This window comes from Alosa alosa, chromosome 19, assembly GCF_017589495.1.
Source record: "Alosa alosa isolate M-15738 ecotype Scorff River chromosome 19, AALO_Geno_1.1, whole genome shotgun sequence".
NCBI lineage: Eukaryota > Metazoa > Chordata > Actinopteri > Clupeiformes > Clupeidae > Alosa > Alosa alosa.
In genome coordinates this window covers 16,642,220-16,662,518 of record NC_063207.1, presented here as the reverse complement: position 1 = coordinate 16,662,518, position 20,299 = coordinate 16,642,220, and the positions used below count along the sequence as shown (strand labels likewise).

At 41.7% G+C, this 20,299-nt stretch overlaps 2 protein-coding genes across 6 annotated transcripts; one reads left to right on the top strand and one right to left on the bottom strand.

The window, feature by feature from the left end:
* Positions 1-2,995: 2,995 nt before the first annotated feature.
* On the top strand, positions 2,996-11,149 carry LOC125284027 (cyclin-dependent kinase 2 interacting protein). Of its 5 annotated transcripts, none has more exons than XM_048227712.1 (8): positions 5,830-5,953; positions 6,528-6,874; positions 7,053-8,822; positions 8,913-8,973; positions 9,349-9,508; positions 9,886-10,024; positions 10,127-10,256; positions 10,467-11,149. In XM_048227712.1, the coding sequence occupies exons 4-8, from the start codon at positions 8,967-8,969 to the stop codon at positions 10,667-10,669; spliced, it is 639 nt and encodes a 212-aa protein (XP_048083669.1). In that variant the 5' UTR covers positions 5,830-5,953; positions 6,528-6,874; positions 7,053-8,822; positions 8,913-8,966; the 3' UTR covers positions 10,670-11,149. The 5 variants fall into 5 exon arrangements, with proteins under 5 accessions (XP_048083671.1, XP_048083668.1, XP_048083669.1 ...); XM_048227713.1 differs by having other exon boundaries at positions 5,836-5,953; positions 7,053-7,262; XM_048227714.1 differs by lacking the exons at positions 6,528-6,874; positions 7,053-8,822 and adding an exon at positions 2,996-3,220 and having other exon boundaries at positions 5,881-5,953.
* Positions 11,150-11,153: 4 nt separating this feature from the next.
* znf839 (zinc finger protein 839) lies at positions 11,154-18,512 on the bottom strand. The gene is made up of 8 exons (XM_048227708.1): positions 17,323-18,512; positions 16,195-17,025; positions 15,342-15,545; positions 14,848-14,940; positions 14,313-14,444; positions 14,032-14,160; positions 13,211-13,334; positions 11,154-12,809 (listed from the first exon to the last, which is right to left on the bottom strand). The coding sequence occupies exons 1-8, from the start codon at positions 18,241-18,243 to the stop codon at positions 12,193-12,195; spliced, it is 3,051 nt and encodes a 1,016-aa protein (XP_048083665.1). The 5' UTR covers positions 18,244-18,512; the 3' UTR covers positions 11,154-12,192.
* Between the last annotated feature and the right edge of the window lie 1,787 nt (positions 18,513-20,299).

Here is a 20,299-nt window from a genome sequence, read left to right as displayed (position 1 = left end):
ATAGGGAAAAAAATTAACCTTCACATATCACCATGAAAATTACTGAGTTGATTACTTACATCAAGACAAACAAAATATGTATTATAAGTTTTTTGAAATTGTTTGTTAACATGGGCAAACAGGGCATAATGTAATAGGTATTTATAGGTATAAGTAAGGTCTGACCCAAAACTGATTGCAACATTTGACAAACAAATTGTCCAAGGCATGGAGGAAGATGATACATGTCCTAACTGGTATTATATCTCATCTAGAGGGTATATGCTTTTAGAAAATATATAGTTTATGGTGTTTAATTTGTTTTCCCTGGACAGTATAGGCCAAAATGTATCCACTTTACACTAGATTCACCTTTACAGAATAGAGGGCAATGTATTGTGCATGGTATGGAGGAAGATGGGAAATGTCTTAAATGGTGTTATATCTCCTCTAGGGGGTATATGCTTATAGAAAATATATAGTTTAGGGTGTTTAATCTGTTTCCCTTAATAGTGCAGGCCAAAATGTATCAGCTGTTTACTTGATTCGCCTATACAGAATAGAGGAGTATGTGTTATGCGTGGTATGGAGGAAGATGGGACATAAGTTGATTGATGCTATATTTCATGTACAGTGCATGCTTTTATAATATGCATTTGACTGTTCTATGACTTTGGTAAAACCATGACCCATGCATAGGCATGCATTGTCAACTATTAATCTTAAGCTATATGTATTAGTATAGCATGCACCTTTTTGCCAGATGTCACAACAATAGAGTCACCTTTTTGGAGGCTAACTGCAGTTATCCCATTGGCACCCTTCTGTCGAATTTTGACATGATCATGTCCATCTTCAACTTTGCCTTCACAATTTTCCTGCATTCACTAACATGAACATACTGTGCTGTCTGATTATTGTTTTAGACAAAATGGTGCAAAAGGGGCATCATACAGGCCCCTCTGATTGGACAGACAGTCTATCAGTCAACCCCCAGGCAAGAGGTCAATTACAGTCTTGGAAAATGATGGACTTTAGTGTGATAAAGTGTATGTTTCAGTGACCTCTAAATCAAATTAAACACCAAAACCACTTTCGGCTGAATAATGTTTATGTGTTTGTACAGCTTGAACATTGTGGAATACTTAGGGGAGACCGGGGCTGGTTGGAACAGGGGCAGGTTGAAACACTGTTAATATCCAGGCTACTAGAGGGAGCTGCAACAAAATTCCAACACTAAACTGACGCCCTTATTGAGTAGAGTAAACTCACGTATGTAACTGGTCTCCAGGTCATTAACCCTTTAGGTGAGAACAACTTTTTGATTTTGTAGTGTCAAAACTTAGAATATGCACCTCCCACTAAATACATCCTAGAAGGGTAATAGTTAGGGATATAAAAAAAATATTCATTATAATTGATTGCTAGGGGACTCATCTATAATTTAAAATGAAGTTTAAAAAACTGAGGTGACTGATATTAGCAGGCTAACAGCATTTGTGCAAAAAAGTTTGACCTAATGTGGGCGGGGCAGGTTGGCACACTGATTTTGGGGTTGGTTGGCACATACATTCCCTATGGCTATTTTGTGACAAATCTATAAACTTTGTATTTTACACATAAAAACATCATCAATCTGTATTTTAACATTGTTATTGTAATTACTGAACGTAGTTTTACATTTAGAAGCATTTCAGACCTTTTTAAACATTTGAAGTAAAAAAAAAATCGGTAGGGACCAAATTGGTCTTGACGGTGAGCCCTACTGAAGAAAAACTCACAGAAAAGAAATCAGCAAAGCCCTACAGGTAGTGATATAGATGAGCACTTCAAACAAAAGCAAAAGGAGTACTACAAAGGACTATAACATAGGTGTTCCAACCAACCCCGACTACATGTGCCAACCAACCCCGTGCATGGGGCAGGTTGGCACACGTGCACAACACCACTTTAATCATATATAACTCAAAACATGGGATCATTTGTTGACATTGAATGTATACATTTTGTAGCTGAGATCCCAAGCTTTCAGTTAATCACAATTTGACCATTTCAACGCATTGTAAGACGGAGAAATATAGCCGAGAGTGAAAAGTGTTCCAACCAGCCCCGGTCTCCCCTACATGCAAAAACACACTGGCTCTATTTAAAGAGTCAACAACCATTTCCATTGATTCAAAGGGCCAAAATGTAAAAATAGACACCAATTTTGCAACAAACCAGTCTGAAATAAGCCAAAGAAATTCAATCTTTGAAAATAAAAGAATGTTCCTCAACAATGCAAGATTCTAAAATTCCATGTTAAGTTAGATGGGGTCAGATATTCTTTAGAATGTGTATTTCTACAACATTCTAATTACAGTTTTGTCAGTTTGCTGAAGAATAATGCATAAAACAACACTCATTTTAACATATTTCCACCAACTGGATTTTCATGGTCTTTTACTATGGTGTTTAGATCACCAATTGAAATATAAAAATGTGAAAATAAATTATATTGCAATTAGTTTTGGGTCAGACCTTACTTTGCCTGGACTATTAGCTCCGTTGTGGTATTTATATAAATTAGCTATATGTAATTACATTATGCCCTGTTTGCCCATGTTAACAATTTCAAAAAACTTGTAATACATTTTTTGTTTGTCTTAATGTAAGTAATCAATTCAGTAAATTTCAAGGTGATATGTGAAGGTTAAATTTATTCCCCTATTTGCGTGAGAAAAATACTGAATAGGCCCATGAATAGGGTATATTTAGATATTTTTCTAAACTTTCCCCTATTGGGATTCTTCGAGGCTTTTTTCCCTTGGACATATTGAGGATACAAAATCAGTTAAGTTTGCTTCTGTTGCAATTTGTTTTTTCATAAAATGACTGGACTACCGTCCCGCCAGCGGGACACTGACAATTATGTGGTAGAATCCTGGGATATACCCGCTTGACAATGGGAGAGATGGAACTAACGACTGGCCTTTGGCCATAGCAACCATCCATTTCGCACTCTAATGGCGATCGATTTGTTACTTTGTCAGAAGAAGCAACCCAGCCGCCCTCAGACAATTTTAAGTGTTAGCTAGTTAGAATATTAAAAGTAGACCTAGTGATTGCTAGCCTACTGGTCCTCTTCGAGATTTGAGTCGTTCTGTGTCACTGCTCATGACATCAATATTTTATTTATCAGGTGACAGAGGAACCCCGGCCAGGTTGTCTCAGATAGGGAAGATTCATGGCTAGCCTACAGGTAAATTTGACATGGTGTTTTGACTAAATGTTTTACTGTTTGACTGCTTACAGTAAGTAATGCATACAAAGGGTGTGCAACATGCACTAGTTTATTTCCTTTTGTGTGTGTGTGTGGGGGGTAGTGCCCCCATAGACATAATATACATAGACGCCGCATTGGCTGCTGGAAACAAGAAATGCGGCCGCCATCTTGGACCGGTCATACTCCTCGTTGCGTTGCAGCAGAAGACACAAGATGACAGCACTGTGCAGCATGTTCCTTCTCAAATCGGCGGATTTACTTTTCACAAGTAAGATTTAACATAACCGTACTATTGGTTGTATTGAATATAATATTGAATTGAATATTACCAGAGCTGAGAAGGAGCAATCTTTGATATTACTGTATGAAAATCGTAGCCATCTAGCAAGGCTATGTTTACTCGGTGTTCACCCGGCTATGAACTGAGACTTGATAAGTCATATTCCATAACACTGACTTAGATTACAACTGACACAAGAAGGCTATTGTAGAAATAAATCGTACTAGATTTGGCCGGCGAATTTTACACAAGTGGCACAGACTAGCCTATTGGGCAATCGCTAGCTGCTACTTGTAGCCTAAGTGTGTTGGTGGTAGCCTCACTATTTCCTGAATAAAGTAACTTTTCAATAGCTCAACTTCTTTATTTATCAAGTAGCTTAGCCAGACAAGCTACACTTTTCTTGTCATGTGAAATAAGCACAATTTAAAGTAGCTTCCTATGTAGTGAACTAGCCTACTGCTGTGTTTGTGTTAGGCTACTAACACATTTGCCTGGGTGGTAGTTTTGTGTAGTGTTTTATTCATGGCAGAGTAACTGATAGTTTAGCTCACTAAAATTTCGAAGTAGCTTGCCCAACACAGTATTATTCACATGTCATTTACCCTAACAAGAATAAGATGCCTCTCAAATTCCTTTTAATTCATGTATTTATTATTTTGTATCTCTCCAGAACAACTGCCTTGTTCAAGAAGACTGAATGAACTGAACGGTCTCCTCACACCCCTGGAACTGAGGAAGGTGCAGCTCTTCATTGCAGTACTGCAGGGCATCTGCTACACTGTGACTGAATGTTTGATTTATGAGCTCCACCTTCATCACCTGCATTCGCCACTCTGTGTCCCATTTTCCCATCGCCTGGTTGACTCAGTCCTCTTTTATGGAGTTTACCCAGTTTACTATGCCATCTTATTTGCCCACCTGCTGTCTGAAGCACTTTTGTTCTCAGCCAAAGTGTACCCAAGCAATTTTAGCAAGGTGGGAACATACAAAATGACATGCACCAGTTGTCGAAATCATAGAACCAACTGCATGACGGTAACTCTGTCTCACTGAGCCTGTGAAGACACTCCCTGATTCTTTACTGATTGCAATGAACGGGTTGATCTTAGCAGTTTCTAAAATGTTTCTTAATTCCTTTTTATTTAATCTCTTCATTGGGGCTGGAACCTTTCTGTTAACTGTAAATAACAGATGCTGTTGATGAACCCATTGACACTGTACAAGTGACAAGTCACCTTTTTGTCTTGAATTGATGAACTGTTACACTTACTATGCCAAACCAATGTCTGTTTTTTAAGGATCAGAAACAAACCTACAAACTTGCACTTTACAATATTTATGGAACTTGTCTAACAAATGCTGTTGATATTGAACCCAGTTACTCCATTTCCTTTATGCCACACCAATGTCTGTTCATCACTTTATTTTTGATGGCACTGAACTGAAAATGTTAATGGATTTTTTTCTGTAAATTTAACTCATTAAAACTTGTATCAAACCAGTTTTTGTCTATGCTGTCAAACGTGGATTAGTTATGTTCTCAGTTTTGTATATTGGATGTCATCACTTTATAATATATCATATATCAGAATATTCTATTACTGTTAAGCCCACTATGAATATTAAAATACACACAACCATGTTTCCTGTATCATACAGCTTTTCTACGGGGAGGTTTACAACTTATTCTGAGTCAATTTACCCAAGTTTGTCACTAAACCACATAGGCCTACTTGGAATACCCCTCAGATGTCTGAATGGCACTGATCTCACTTAAATGTTTATGGAACCTGTCTGTGGACTGTGAATAATGCTGTTGATGGAACTTTTCTGTCAACTGTGAACTATATTTAACTCATTAAACTTGTATCAAACTAGTTTTGTCTATGCTGTCAAACATGGATTATGTTCCCAGTTTTGATATCGGACGTCAGGTCACTTTATATCATATATCAGAATATTCTATTACTGTTAAACCCACTATGAATATTAAAATACGCTAAATCATGTGTCCTGTATCATAGCTACACGTATGACCTTTGCAGCAAAAAAAACCGCGTGAGAATCTGTTCGGTATTCAGTGAGATATGATTAATTAAGTGCGCTGACAGCTCATCTCACCGGCCAAACAGATTACATTGAGTGGAGTGGATGACCGGTCCAAGATGGCGGCTCCAAATCTCGTCAGCGCTAGTAAGGAGTAGCGGTCGATGCGTCGTCTATGTATATTATGTCTATGAGTGCCCCCACCAAAGCTTCTGACCAAACTTAGGCTACGCCCTTGTGAACTGGATTACTTTCACTTCCGTCTTTAAAAAGGGCTTTAACAAGTAGGCTAGGCTATCTTTTGCAGTATCACCAGAGACTTGACTTTGGTATCGCACCACAGAGACGACACGACCTGCAGAGGAGTGACTGCTAGATTGGTAAGTGGCATAGTGTGATTATTGGAAGGTGCCCGGAATCAATGTAGCAAACTCAAATCTGTCCTAGAGTTAGAATTATTCAGTTAGACCAATTTATAACATTAGGCCTATCTAAAAATGACACGAAGACAGCTGATTTCTGTTTCTGATCTTTATTGGCAGAATCAAAGGCAAAAATGTTAGGCATGTGTAGGCTACTTATAATTGATTTTCTTTCTCAGATATGCTTAAGTGTGTGTGATTTGTTGGTGGTGGAGCTGGAGCTGAACATTGCATTATATCCTACTTAAACTGAAGGCAAAGTGTAAAAACAAGGAAAACTTGTTTTAAGGAAGTCATGTTTAGTTTGTCCCCACCCTCCTGCGTCTCTTTCACAATAACGTTCACTTCCTTTCACTGAGACGGGTTTGGTGATATACTAGGCTATCATTTGCAACTAACAGGAATTTTACTCGGGTACGTATACCTGCCACTATTGGTTTGGAATTGTAAGGCCATTCACATATAATGATTAGGCTAATTGTGGAAATAGCACTTCAAAACTTGAAACTATTATGGTATTCTTCTGGGACAGTTGGTGAATTCATCTCACTATGGCCAGTCCTGAAAGCCATGTGTGGGTGGGCTCCATAGAGGGCCTTCCAGTGGTAAGCTCTGTAAAAGAGGCTGTGGAGTGGGTCCTGGCTGTGGCTGCAGATGACTCCGCTCTGGCCGAAGAGAAACTGAAGGTCATCACTGCAAGGCTCGGAAAGGTGGACAAGCTGAAAGAGAACAGGTCTCAGAGTTCGTCAGGATATTTCTCTCGGAGCACATCTGCCAGCTCATCACAGAGTTTGTCAGGATATTCCTCTGAGAGCACATCTGGCAGCTCCTCACCGATTGGGAAGAAATCAGCCAGCCTGCCTACAAAGCATGTGGAACGTACGTTTTCCTCTACTGACCAATGTGATAAGTGTTGTAGTGAGTTGTAGCCTACTTTGTATCCGCACTACTGTTAGTTCTGTTCTGCTGATCAGTGTCAGCTGAACTATTTGTTTGTGTTTATTGTTATAGTAGATATATAGACATGTCTGATTGTCTGCTGTTTACGTTATTTCAGGTTATCCGGAAATTAACCTGATGGCCCACATAATAGAAGTAATGGGCCACAAGAAGAAAGGGAAACAAGGATCTGAATCAGTACAAGACAAGGCTCGCATACAGAAAGTGCAAAGAGTTCGAGATGAGACACTAGCGAAAATCCATCGCATTGACCAAAATTTTAGGTTTGCAGAGCCTCTTGATGATCATGGTAAAAGGTCCAGAAGGGGTGAGCATGTCATCAATAATGATGTAATTCGAATTTACAGTAAAGTTGTTGATGGTTTGGGGGAGCGCTTCCAACTAAATACACTAAATATGGACCGCCCCCTTGATAATGAAACAGAAGCTGACATTATGAATGTGTTAGTGGCACATTTTGATGAACACGAACTGTATATCAATGCTAATGCAGTGGTATATGGTGTATACAGTAGGGAATTGAAGACAGCTCTTACAGAATTCCTGACAGAGCCTACTCAGGGCAACAGGGATCATGTGAATTTCATTGCAAATCACATGAATGAGGTAGAGGCTTATGTAGATCCGTTTGCTAAGATAAAATGGATTAGAAATCAGAATGAAAGAAGTGCAAAATATGAGACAGTCAGACATACGGTTGCAACCATGTTCGATCAGTGGGCTGTACATTTTGCCGCTGTTAAAGGTACACTAGACGAACTGTTTGGCCGTACGGCTTAAGTCTTTGGCCTAACTCTCTCTACAAGTTCAGTGTGCAATGAAGTGAGGACAAACATATAACATATTCCAAAACTGGGATCAGTGGTCTCTCTGTGAAAAAGTGTACCACATCTCAAATAATATTAACATTCTGTGTTCCTTCACTTGTTTTCATAATCACTGTCATAATGTTTAGGCATTATGTAGAGTGACAGATAATAACTTGTAACCACATATTTGAACCTTGAATTTCCCCTTGGGGATCAATAAAGTATCTATCTATCTATCTATCTATCAATCTATCTATTTTTGGTGAACGCAATTGTTTATTTGTTTATTCAATTATTTCTGGCAAATGTGTTTTTCTGCTAAGTTTGTTTAAACAATAAAGTTGCTGGTGTGACATGGTCATTAAATGGATGATGGGTGCCTGGCATCTCTATTATATAGCTTAAGGTGTTCTTTAGATGTTTCCAGCATTAGCTCCTAGCACTGTTGCTGCCTGCCACAGACATTTGTTTGATAAATGTGGTGTAACAGTGTCATATTTTGTTAGTTATGTCAGAAGTTTCCCTTAAAATAGTCTTGATAAACATTTTTTTCAGACCCGTAGGCCTAAAATCATTGCATGTATAGTTCAAGAGGTCCCACTCTGCAATAATTCATATTTTATTGACATATGGTAGGCTGTAGCCAATTAAAACCCAGTAAGCATTCACAACAAAGTCAATAAACAATGTGGTAAACTCACTAAGGTCCTGCCTTGAGAGATGGAGGTCTATAAGGTTAATTTGGACAGTAGACCTAAACCTTAACACAATTTTCAGATAAAATGTTTTAGATCACAAATGTAATGTTAGTGACAAGACATGTAAGCCTACACTTGGTGCCTAGAAAGATCTAGGCAGATATATGTAAAAACGTTGTTTTTAATTTAAAAAAAGAAGAAGAAAATGTGTAGGCCTACATTACATGTAAGTTGGCCCGTAGGCCTACGTCACAAAGTTGGACCCTGTCTTTAATAAATGCAAACAATAGGTGGCAGTATTGGCTATACTTAGCACAGATTCGCTCACTGACAACACCAAAGAAGGAATAGGAGCCTTAGGTGATTTCAGCATGTGAAGTGTAGGCAAGTCTCATATGAATTTAAGCATTTCTATTTGTGTACGGATAGTCTCTATTTGTGTGCCGACAGGTACTCCAGACAGCGTTTTGTTTGTGGGAAAGGAAAAAGACAACGTGAGCCACAATGGACGGTAAGCTGTAGCCCTTAGTACTGTAGGCTACCAGCAGGAGCAGAAACTGTAGTCTACTGTTGTTGGTGGCGCTAGGTAGCTACTTGACAAGCTTAACACTTCATCCATATATTATTTTTTGATTTAAGCTAATCTTTGCATGAGTTGCATTAATATGCCCAAACACGTCCAACACAAGACGCTTTCGATCTTTGTTTTAGTCGACAAGTCTTGAATTTCCCCTTGGGGATCAATAAAGTATCTATCTATCTAATTTACTCACTCACCCATGTCTTTTCTTCATATAATAGTCTATATGTTGGCAGTTGACAGCAGCGTGTTTTTATGGACTGCCTACTTTTGTTCAATACCATTTTTGTCTTGGCCTAATACTAGAGAGCTCAACCCCAGGAAGGAAAGGGAACTTGACTGGAAGTGCAAGAAAACTGAAGGACAATGCTGCAGATTGGCACAACTTCATTTTGAAATGGGAGCGACTGAATGATGAAGGATCTGCAACTGCAACCAAAATAGTCAACCTGGTATTAAATAAAGAGTAAGTATTATCTTTCCATGTGGAGTAAGGAAACCAGGGCTAGATCATTTGGCACATTGATTAAAACCCAGCAGGGACATCCAATAACTGGCACATACACACAAGATTCTTGTCTTCCAGGAAGGCAGGAAGGAAGAGGGTAGAGGTTCTCCCTCTTTATTCATTACATTATTATCAGAGGAAACCCTGGCTGATGTCCCTAATTTGTCTCAGGGGTGTTTAATATCTATGTGGTCATGGGCTTATATAACATGAGAGTGAATACAGGCCATAATGGTTTGAAGATTATGGAAGATACATAATGGGAAATGACTTGAATACTAATACTACAAAGGTTTTATACTACACAAAGATAAAGATTTCTTCCAACCTTTTAGGCCAGTGAAAGAGATGCATCTTTTGGCGGGGGCAGACGCTGACCAGTCAGTTACACCCCCTGTTGGGGCAGACACACTGAAGTCTGTTAAAGATCTTGAAGAGGAGTGCACCAAATTGCAGGAGATTGTGGAGAAAATGGTGAGACCAACCTCATTAATTTCATTTGCATTCATTGGTCAAAGGTAATTTACTCTTACCTAGTACATAAACGCCTAATGTTCAACTATCTTGTTTATCCAGGCTCATATTGTCTCAAAAATGGAGAAAATAGTGTCGTCGGAGAAAGGCATCTGTGACCTGGAGAAATTTCAGTTTGGAGCCAAAGGAAGAGACTGTCCACTCTTCCTTACATGGCCCACATCTGAGTTTGGTAAGACAAGATGAATGCAGAGATAACCATTTTATATTTATGTAATTACAAATAAATGACAGGAGATGTCCTGTTGGTTTAAGATAAAACAAGCATTGTTTTGTTTTGTAATCTTTGCATAATGTAAAATACAACTGGGCCCTGATGATCATACAAATCATATACTTTCACCAGTCTTCATGAACTAAAAATTGTCTCTTGATTTCTCAGCGGAGGTGTCCTCCAGGTTGTACAAATGCTACAGGCAGGAGCTGGCACTGAAGCAGCTCATCCTACGGGAGCTGGCCCACACCTCTGACCAGCAGCTGTCCATGGTCTACCTCTCCTCCTGGCTGTACCAGCCGTACTTAGATGACCAGACCAAACTGCTCCTGGAGAGCTTGCTTCTAGAGACAGGACACAGGACACTGTAAACCACCCCACAACCTCCTTGAACGTGTCCATTATTCACAAGGCCCTGGGTTTTGAAAAACATTCACTACACTTTGGTTACTGTATTAACTGAGATTTTGATTACTGGGCACTAAGATCTATTGTAAATCTGCCGGCCTACACACAGTTAGCGCTTATGGTAGAATTCTACCTTTGGTACAATCTTGAATGTCCAGGTGTACAATGTTCAGGAATACACTGGCCTTTTTGTGATCTCCAAGTCCTGCCACAAGGTTTCAGCTAAAAATTGCACCTTCAAATGGAAGATGGTCAGGAAGATGGACAGTGAGTTACACTTCGGAAGGTCTGAATGACCCTGCATCAACTCAAAAGTTTGGCTGTCTAAACTGGAGTGTGAACTGTTAGGAAAAGGACTGCCTCACTCATTATTGCTTTGATAATGAGCCTTTTCTGGAATAGAAGTACTGTAAATGGTTAAAGTGTGGAAACATTTAACAACACCACTGAGTTTTAGGAGATTTAATTTAATTCTCCCCTTTACATATGTCCCTCTTGATATTTCAAACATATGACTGAAAGAAAAACACGGTACAGTGGAATATTTATATTAAAAAAAGTAATAAAATAGTGCAACAACTTCAAAGACTGCCTTCAAACAGGACATTTATCTACATATAAACATGTCACAGACAAATTTGATCAACAAAGAGCTACAAATCTATACAAAGGAACAAAAACACTGAAAAGAGCTCTTATAGTTTGCTTTTCATTTGAGAGTAAACATGCTTACAAAACAATATAATTGAGAAAACAAACAAAACTATGATACACTGCAGAGGTGGCCAGTGACACTGGCAGGAAATGTGCTCTCTGCTCCAGGCATACCACACACACACACGCATTCTCTCTCTCTCTATCTCTCTCACACACAAACAAAACTTCAACTCAAACTGAAATTTGGGGAACACAAAACTGAAACAGTCCACTACATATCTGGGAGACCTAAAAAGCTACACACCTCAAGATGAAACCAAAGTCAAAACACTTACTTATTACTGCCTGGAACTCTTTAAACATATTGTGCAATTAGCCTGAACGGAAAGCTAAAATCACACCTCAAACTTTAGTTTGAGTTGCAATATTAGCTGCTGTTACATGTTCTTTTGAGTTATGATTACAGTCAGAAGGATGACTTAAAACGGGATAAATATATAATTATTAATTAATTATTTATTTCACAGCTTAATGAAAATAAGAGCTTGATGTTCCCCATAAATATGCAAATGCACCAAACCATCAACTCTAATCATAACACAGGGGCTGGATGTTTGCTGGTGTACCTTATGAAACATTCATCTCAAATCACTTGAGCAAGAAGAGTTTTCATCGAACAGCTAGATGAACATGAACAAAACTCGAATACAATATGAAAAGTCAGATTAGCGTTGAAGGACGGCTGATCGCCAAAGAATTGGTGGGCAGTCCTGCGTCACAGGAATACTATGCGATATTGTGAAACACACATGTATTTGTGTGTTTAAGATCAGTGCTGAGATCCAGCAACGTGAGCATCTGCATTCTCTTTTTTGGCGTCATCCACCTCGAAGCTCAGCAGAGTGTCCACATTTTCGAGGGCAACCTTCTGTGGAGCCTGGATGTGTTTGGCTGTGGTGGCGGTGGTGGCAGTGACGACATTGGGCACATTTACGATCACAATGCCCTCCGACGTCAGCGGATTGTGCTGCATCAGAAGCTCGCCGCCCTCTGCCTGCATGTAGACCTGATCGAGTCCCTGTTCCTGAACTTGACCCCCGCCGCGCTGCTCCTCCTCCTCCGTGTGGCTCTCGGGCTGCAGAGGCTCGGAGCTCAGCGCCTGCTCCAGTTCCTGCATCTGCTCGGCGATGTCCACGGCCGCACCTCCCTCGTCCTGAGACAGTTCCGAGATCTCGCCGCCGGAGGACTCCATTAGCGCGGGCGCCTCCTGGGGCTCCAGAGCAGTCGCTACGGGGCCCGTCTCCATGGGCTCGGCTACCGCAGCTGCTGAGGCTGCCGACGCTGCTGCTGTGCTCGAGTCTGGGACAGAGAGTCCCGCCTGGGCCTGGGCTGGGGCCTGGAGCTGCTTCGGTAGTGCAGCGGTGGCAGCCTGTCCAGCCGCCTCCACTGTGGGAACAGCACAGCACAGGGATGGAGAAGAACTTAAGTACAAGAGCCAATGCAACTACATGACACGCATGCAAACTAGTCCTGTAGAAGCATAATATCATTCTGCTTCAGATGTCAACTCCAAAATAAACAGAATAAATCCTACATTTCTAATCCTATGTTAAAAACCTACACCTCAGTACATTGTTAGTCTCAATATTCATTTAGATGCTGTAATATTTCTGTGGATCAACTTGACTAATAAAGGAACATTCCACCTGTATATCCCAGCTCAGAGGATCATGTGCTACTCTATTATTGTTTTGATTATCCTATCAGCAAAATTTGTGATTTTCATATATTAATACTGTAGTCTGAGGAACGCTCAGTGAAAATAAAATGTGTAGATTTAAACAAACCCTTTTTGGAGGCCTCGTGCACTAGAGGCTTCTGAAGACCATTCTGGCTGATTTGAAACCCATTTGTTTCCCCACAGCGGTTCTCCATTTTGAACCTTTTGGCTGGCGGCAGCATTTTGGTATTCTGAGCGCAAACAAACAAGTGGGCATCAAATTGAGCAACTCAGAGTTCGACACTCGACAAGGACACAGGGTTCCCACTCTAATTGAAATTTAAAATTCTATAGCTTTCCCTGACTAAAAACCTGAATTTCCATGACATACTATATAATAAAAAGGCAGAATATATCAACCAAAGATTCCAGAGCAAATCGTGTAGCGTTCAAGAATCCTTTACTTTTTCAGAGTGGGAGATGAATAAATGGGCATTGAATAAACAAAGCTGAGCTAAACACATCTACTCAAGCAAGCAGTAAAGCTAATAACCAGATATACACTAATTCTGCATTAGAATATATTTGTATATTAATATATTTTGGCAAATACATTTTAAACTGCTACAACAAAATTCCCTGATAATCCATGACTTTGCCCCCAAAATAATAAAATTCCCTGACTTTCCATGTCTGGAATAGACTTTACGAAATTCTATAATAATTCTAGAAATTCCATGACCTGTGGGAACTCTGAGTACAACAACGGCTGTATAATGTGACATACATACACAACAAAAAATACTGAAGAAACACCAGGAGTTATTATCAAAATTAAAAATGTCATTAAAATGATAAAATAAATATTTAGATGCCATTAAATCACAGCAAAATTGTGTGTGTGTGGGGGGGGTGTTTTTGTTTGTTTGACGGTCTTAAAGATCTCACCTCCATATGTCTAATGTTCTTAGTGGCCGTTCCTTCTTGAGAACCTGTGGGGGTGGCTGTTGGTGTTGGTGCAGAAACGAGTGGCTTTGCCTGGCTGGGACGATCCGTAATGCCGAGGGATCGCAGCACCTGAGTGAACAGAGCAGAGCCTTCACTCACTTCCACACCAATGACATAACAACTGCTTATAACACACAAATACTATAGTGTTACTTTACATAGGACACCCCCCATTCTCCATGCATATAAATATAACACACACCCACAGAACATACACACACCTCCATGTTGTGCACTTCCAGAGGCTGGCCGACCGGATGATGCTGAGCCATCTTCTTCACCTGGCCATGTAGCTGCTCAAATTCGCGGTACACGTCTGAGAACTGGGGCTTGGTTGTCCTACCCCTCTCCACCTGCAGCAAGGGGGTCCGTGTTAGGGTCACTCAGCCATTAGCACTGATGACTGCATGCTTTGGACCTCATTACTGAGCGTAACACTATAGGGCCCAGTGGAGCACAGGATGGTTATAACCTGATTAGTCTGCCTGGACCATATCCCTGGACTACGACTCTGGAAACATACAAGTCAATTATATGACTGTCCAAAGTACTACATGAAGATTTGAGAACTTGAGTTCTAGGGAATTTAATGATTGTGTGGTACCTAACTCAGCACAGCTGATGGCTTCAGGAATGATACGGCCATGTGAACCATAATAAATACTCAGCCAATCATTCTCCAGCCAAGCAAAGATATTGTTGTGAACACAGCATTGTGGCATTTCATGAACAAGAATGTGCATACTCAAGGATTACCTTCATCAGAATGAACTCCCAAACAGTCATGACCTTCGTCAGCCTTGGGAACACGACATCCGTTAAGTCCTCATCGTTGCACTGCTCTAATACCTGTGCCACAAAGCATGACAAAATAACACGTTTCAACGAAGTACAACACAGCTTAGTTTAAATCATGCCTCCGGAGAAGTGCCTTTATTGATATGCTTGGTAGTCTACTGTAAATGCTACAGTCCCATTTTATCATCACCAACATCGTGCCTGACCAGTCTGTGTGCTACATAAGGTTGTGCGTGTTATATCTGTTGTTCTAACCTGGACATCTTCTGCCCTGTGCTTTAGCCCAGCATTCCATAAATATGCAGATGCTTATTCCATAAATTATTGTAATAAATAAATCATAATATGTACACCGTACTGGAGACAACCGAACATCCATCTCCCTTCTGAGGACTCCATTCTGAATTTAAAGAATGTACCGTCCCTCTCCTAATCTGCCTCTGTGGCCATACCTCTCTCAGCCGTGCTTTTCGTCTCTGTGCTTGCTGCTCTGTGACGTTGGGCGGCTGGATCTTAGGTGGGCGACCAGGCCGACCTCTCTTGGGGGGCCGTCCTACGAGGCGGGCTTTCCCTGGTCTGCCTGGCCCTCTGGGCCTCCCAGGGCCTCGCGACTGTTGCTGCTGCTGCTGCTGCTGTCCACCAGTCACTGCCTCAGCCTGTAGAAGAGGACGTGCCATTCAGACATGGTGCTTAAAAACATAGGTTTAACCACAAGGCTGTTTATTCTTGGTAACAGTTGCCATTGCAATTATTTTTTATTGAGCATGGTTGTTCAGCCTCTAGGCACTGCATGTGTGACAACACCTGTTCAATTACTTTTTTCATGGACTAGGCCGAATATGGTACTCATGAGGAGACTTGACTTGATAGCATATCTAGCAAGAATAGCAAGATGTAGCAATGTAGCCTATGTCTTGGGTTTGAATTATTAAAAGGGATATTCCACCATTTGGGGGAATACACTCATTTTCCACCTCCCCTTGAGTTAAACAATTGAGTTTTACCTTTCCCCAGTTCATCCAGCCGTTCTCTGAGTCTGACAGTAGCACTTTTAGCTCCAGCTCATTGAATCAGATTAGACCGTTAGCATCTCTCCTATAATAACGGTCTAATCTGATTCAATGAGCTGAAGCTAAAAGTGTTACTGTCAGACTCAGAGAACAGCTGGATGAACTGGGGAAAGGTAAAACTGTTAATTGTTTAACTAAAGGGGAGGTAGAAAAACGAGTGTATTTCCCCAAACGGTGGAATATCCCTTTAAAGGTGTAAGCTATCCAATGGTCACTTGTAACTTGCAGTGCTCACCGTTGTGGGTGCATCCCCAGTAACCTGGCTTGGCGCAGGGCTAGTGCCATGAGAGGGGTTTAGCTTGTAGTGTCTGGACAGTCCTCCCAGCCCTATGTAGGACTTCTCACAAGTGTCACACTTGAAGGCTTTGGGTGCCAGGTTGAAGTTGACATCCGAGCCCTTCTTCTTGCCGTCTTCGTCCTCGTCCTCCACACTGATCTCAGAGTAGTCGTCCGAGTCTGACTGGTGGCTGTCCGCCAGGTCTTCAGTCTTGATGAACTTGTAGTCCCGCACCTTGTGCTTTGGTGGACGAGACACCCTGCCCGAGCGCGTCTGGATCTTTTGGGGCTTCTTGGCCCTTTTCCTTCCCCGGGGCCTCTCTTTCTCCTTCTCCTTCTCCCTGGCAGGGGCAGTGGGTGGTGGGGCAGGAGCAGGCGGGGCGACAGCTGCCTGTTTTGTAGGCACAGGTTTGGTTGCCGCTGTGGATGTGGGCACCGGCACGGCCACGGGGGTGACTTTGGGTGCGGGTGGGCGCACAGGCGAGCCATTGACAGGTATCTGGACGAAAGGCTTGTGCAGCACAGGGGTCGGGCTTGTAGTGACCACCGGAGCCGGCCGCTGCAAGAGCAGCTGAATGGGCGGCTCGCCAGGGTTCTGCAAGATGTACTGCTGCTGGCCAGGCAGGGGCGTGATATGAATGACCTGTGGGCTGCTGATTATCGAGGCTGTGGAGACTTTCCCCCGGATAGGAGTCACAGCCACTGGCTTGGGTTGAAGGAGTGTGACCGTCTGCTCCTTGGTCTCGGTTTTCGGAGGCACCTGCACCTGGATGCGGATCGTTTCCACCGGCTGGTAAAACAGATGGGGACACTTTCAGAATTCTTACACTCCTAACACAGTAGTCAGCTAAACAGTCCATGATAAGCTGACAGAATGTTACATAGTTGGAAAAAATGTATGATGAAATTATTTTTTTACTAGTATTAAAGCTACCGCTGTCTTTCAAGTATTACATTCAGGATAACAACTGTATACCCCAGTGTTAACAGGTTTTTAACCAGTCCTGAGGACCATAACACATTCCACGAGTAAATAAAAATGTTAGCCAAGTGCCGAGGTCAGACAGAGCGCACTGAAGCTTTTTACCTTTTGCTGGATCAGTCGGGTGCCATTCTGAGATTGTTGGAGGGCAACGTGCTTAGCGACGCTCTGAAGCCGCTGAGAAGCATTCTGAACAATGGTAAGAGGCTGGGGGCGTGTTGTCACACTCACCTGCCCGGCACCTGATAACAGGCTGCCCGGATCAAGAGTGATGTAAGACGCAGGTTGCTCATTCACGACTCTCGGTAATACTTTTGGGGAAATCACATGAGACTGTTGCAGCTGCACAACAGCCTGTGGTGATTTGTTGACGTGGTCGATCACTTGCTGCAGATCAACTGGCACGAGGGATCCATGATGCTGCGGAGGAGCGACAGGTTGTGGTTTGGGGGCCTGGCTCTGTTCTAATATGCGAGCAGCTTCACTTTCCGATACCTGAACAAGCTGCTGTTTTGCAAGCTGTTCAACTAACTGCTTCTGTTCCTCTGCAGTCAACCCAGAGCCCTCCACGAAACTACCATCGGGTTGAACGTAAATTATAGTGGTAGTTGGCGTAATAGCGTTCACCAACTCTGTGGTAACTGCAGTGCATTCTGTGGCTGTTGTTACTGCTGTTTCACAATTCTCAGCTTTAGGGATGAAGGAGGTTACAACATGCTGTTCAGCCAAACCATCGTGGTCGACCAACTCAGTGACCGCTTGACAATGCTTTTCTTCATTGGATGGTTCTTCGGTACTGTGGAAAAATGCTGCTAAGCTGTCTGTGTTGGTAGCCTCTCCAGCAACATTCGCAGCTACAACACACGGGTTACTTACTGCGGCATGACTGACTAAACTGACGAGAGACACCGTTGATTCCTCGCCGCGTGCCACCTCGGAGACAGACTGAACTTGCGAGCTGTTATTCTTGTCTTCGGCTGCTGTATCGTTTGACATGTTATTGCTCTCGTCGTCGTTGTCCGCCATTTTGACTAGTGATAGCTAACGTTAAATTTACATGCAGTGAAAATGTAATCAAACGCTCCCTTGTCACTCAGAAACAGATAGAGTGACGGAGGCAGAATTTACGGTATTCTCTCACAAAAATATGTAGACAAACAAATATCTGGATGTTTTAGAAGGCAGTGGTGCATGTTAGAAGTTTCCATATAACTGGCTCCCATAGAAAATACACAACTGGAGAGGCTTGATGAAATATGACGTATTTCCGTTTCCTCTACGCCCACTTCGTTAATCAAAAGTGCGCGCGATTATTTCAATCAACCGTGCCACAGCATGCACCCTGCGTGCACGCATGTAATGAAGATCAACAACATCGTGAAGATTGTTCAACCCATGAAAACAAGTCTTTATGGACTAGCCTATCTGTTGCTAATTGTGCACGTGAACATTTAGTTATGTGAGGCAGTCAGTCACACGCCGTCAGTGTAACGTTAGCGTTCTTTCCCACTTTGAAGTCATTCCCTGAGTGCAAACAAGGTAATGTTGAGTGGTTGCGTTTGTCAACGCTATCCAAGATTCGGCAAAATATTCTTGGTTCTACCGCCGCCTGTAGTCTGAGATTTACGGCTACTATTGACTCTCATTCAAAAAATCAAAACATACTTCGAAAATGTGCTCAAACTAACACCGCATACTTATAGCAACCATTTCACTCTAATAATAAAGTAGCCTACATTGTTGGTACAAGATATATACAGCAAAAATAATAAATGGGTTAAAGCAATGTGGAGAAATCTTATAAAACTGTCAGCCCCTAAGACTGCCTATGCTCACATGTATGGTCATAATGTGTCAGAGTAATGAAATTCAAACACGTAGGCTACCTTAATTATACACCACAATTTATAAAAGAACGAACGAAGTTTAAAAAGAAAAACAATCAATCAGATGGCTTAGATGAAGTAAGGAACAGATGGTATCCATATTTCAAATGGAGGAGTTCTATTCCACCATACCACATGTCTTTTTTATAAACTATAGGCCTAATGCATACAAAACTCGTTTTCATTAACGTTAATGGTTTGAGTTACTAATGATTCCTCTCAACCATTGGGTTTTGCTCAAAACCTTTAGAAAGCAGCTCATTGTCTTTCTTCACACATTGTTGCATAATATTGTGTGCTTTTCAAAGTGCATTATTGATTAGGTATTTTCTTTGGCCTGTGGGCTATCTTTTCTTCAGTTCCAGTTCCAGGCAATGTCTCAGTCAGTCCTTCTGCCAATTCTGTGCCCTTTCTTAAATGAATTCCATGTCTGTCAGTCAGGACACACCACATTTGAAAAGTTGATATAGAATTGCTATAAGGCCTTTGGGAAATAATAGATATTTGACCCATCAGATGTGACAGAACAATTAACTCGGACTGGAGCAGACTTGACAACTTGGTTGTCACCGGGATGTGGAGAGATCATTGACAGCCACAGTAAAGAAGCTTCTGGAGGGGAGTGGGGTGAACAGTCTGTGGTTGCGGTGAGAACAATGATGATTGCAGTGAGATGTCTTTAATGATGCTGCACGCCTTGCGCAAACATCACAGTGTTTCCCATACTTATTTGTGGCGGCCCACCACAATATCAGCATTGACCACCACACAATGATTTTCTATGTTGTACTACTTAAACTGGTGAAATCCTTTTGTTGTAGAGCTATGCACACTTTTGCGCAGCCTCTCTGTCCCTCAACGAACCTGCATGCACGTTTAAAGAAAACATTAAATATCCTGCAAGGATTGTTGTTGGCATAGAAGACAACTGGCTAAATTGTGATTAAATCCGGTCAGCATCTGCACGTTGCGCAAATTTGCTCAAAACTGTGAACACCCCCTGTCACCTAGCATCACAAATAGAATTCAAGTCTGGGAAACACTGCATCGCTTGCCCTGGATTGCTTCGATTGAGGGGAGTGAGGAACCGGTGATGCACTGGGCAGTTTTCACCCCCTGCAGTGCTTTTCGGTAGTAGGCAGAGCAGTTGACATACCAAACTGTGACAGTTGGTGAGGATGCTCTCAGTGCAGCGG

Coding starts and splice junctions, on each gene's coding strand:
- LOC125284027 (XM_048227711.1), top strand. CDS start 6,547: ATGGCCAGTCCTGAAAGCCATGTGTGGGTGGGCTCCATAGAGGGCCTT. Junction 6,875..7,052: donor GCCTACAAAGCATGTGGAAC/GTACGTTTTCCT, acceptor ACGTTATTTCAG/GTTATCCGGAAATTAACCTG.
- znf839 (XM_048227708.1), bottom strand. CDS start 18,243: ATGGCGGACAACGACGACGAGAGCAATAACATGTCAAACGATACAGCA. Junction 17,026..17,322: donor CCCGACTGATCCAGCAAAAG/GTAAAAAGCTTC, acceptor CTGTTTTACCAG/CCGGTGGAAACGATCCGCAT. Junction 14,941..15,341: donor GAAAAGCACGGCTGAGAGAG/GTATGGCCACAG, acceptor TTTGTGGCACAG/GTATTAGAGCAGTGCAACGA.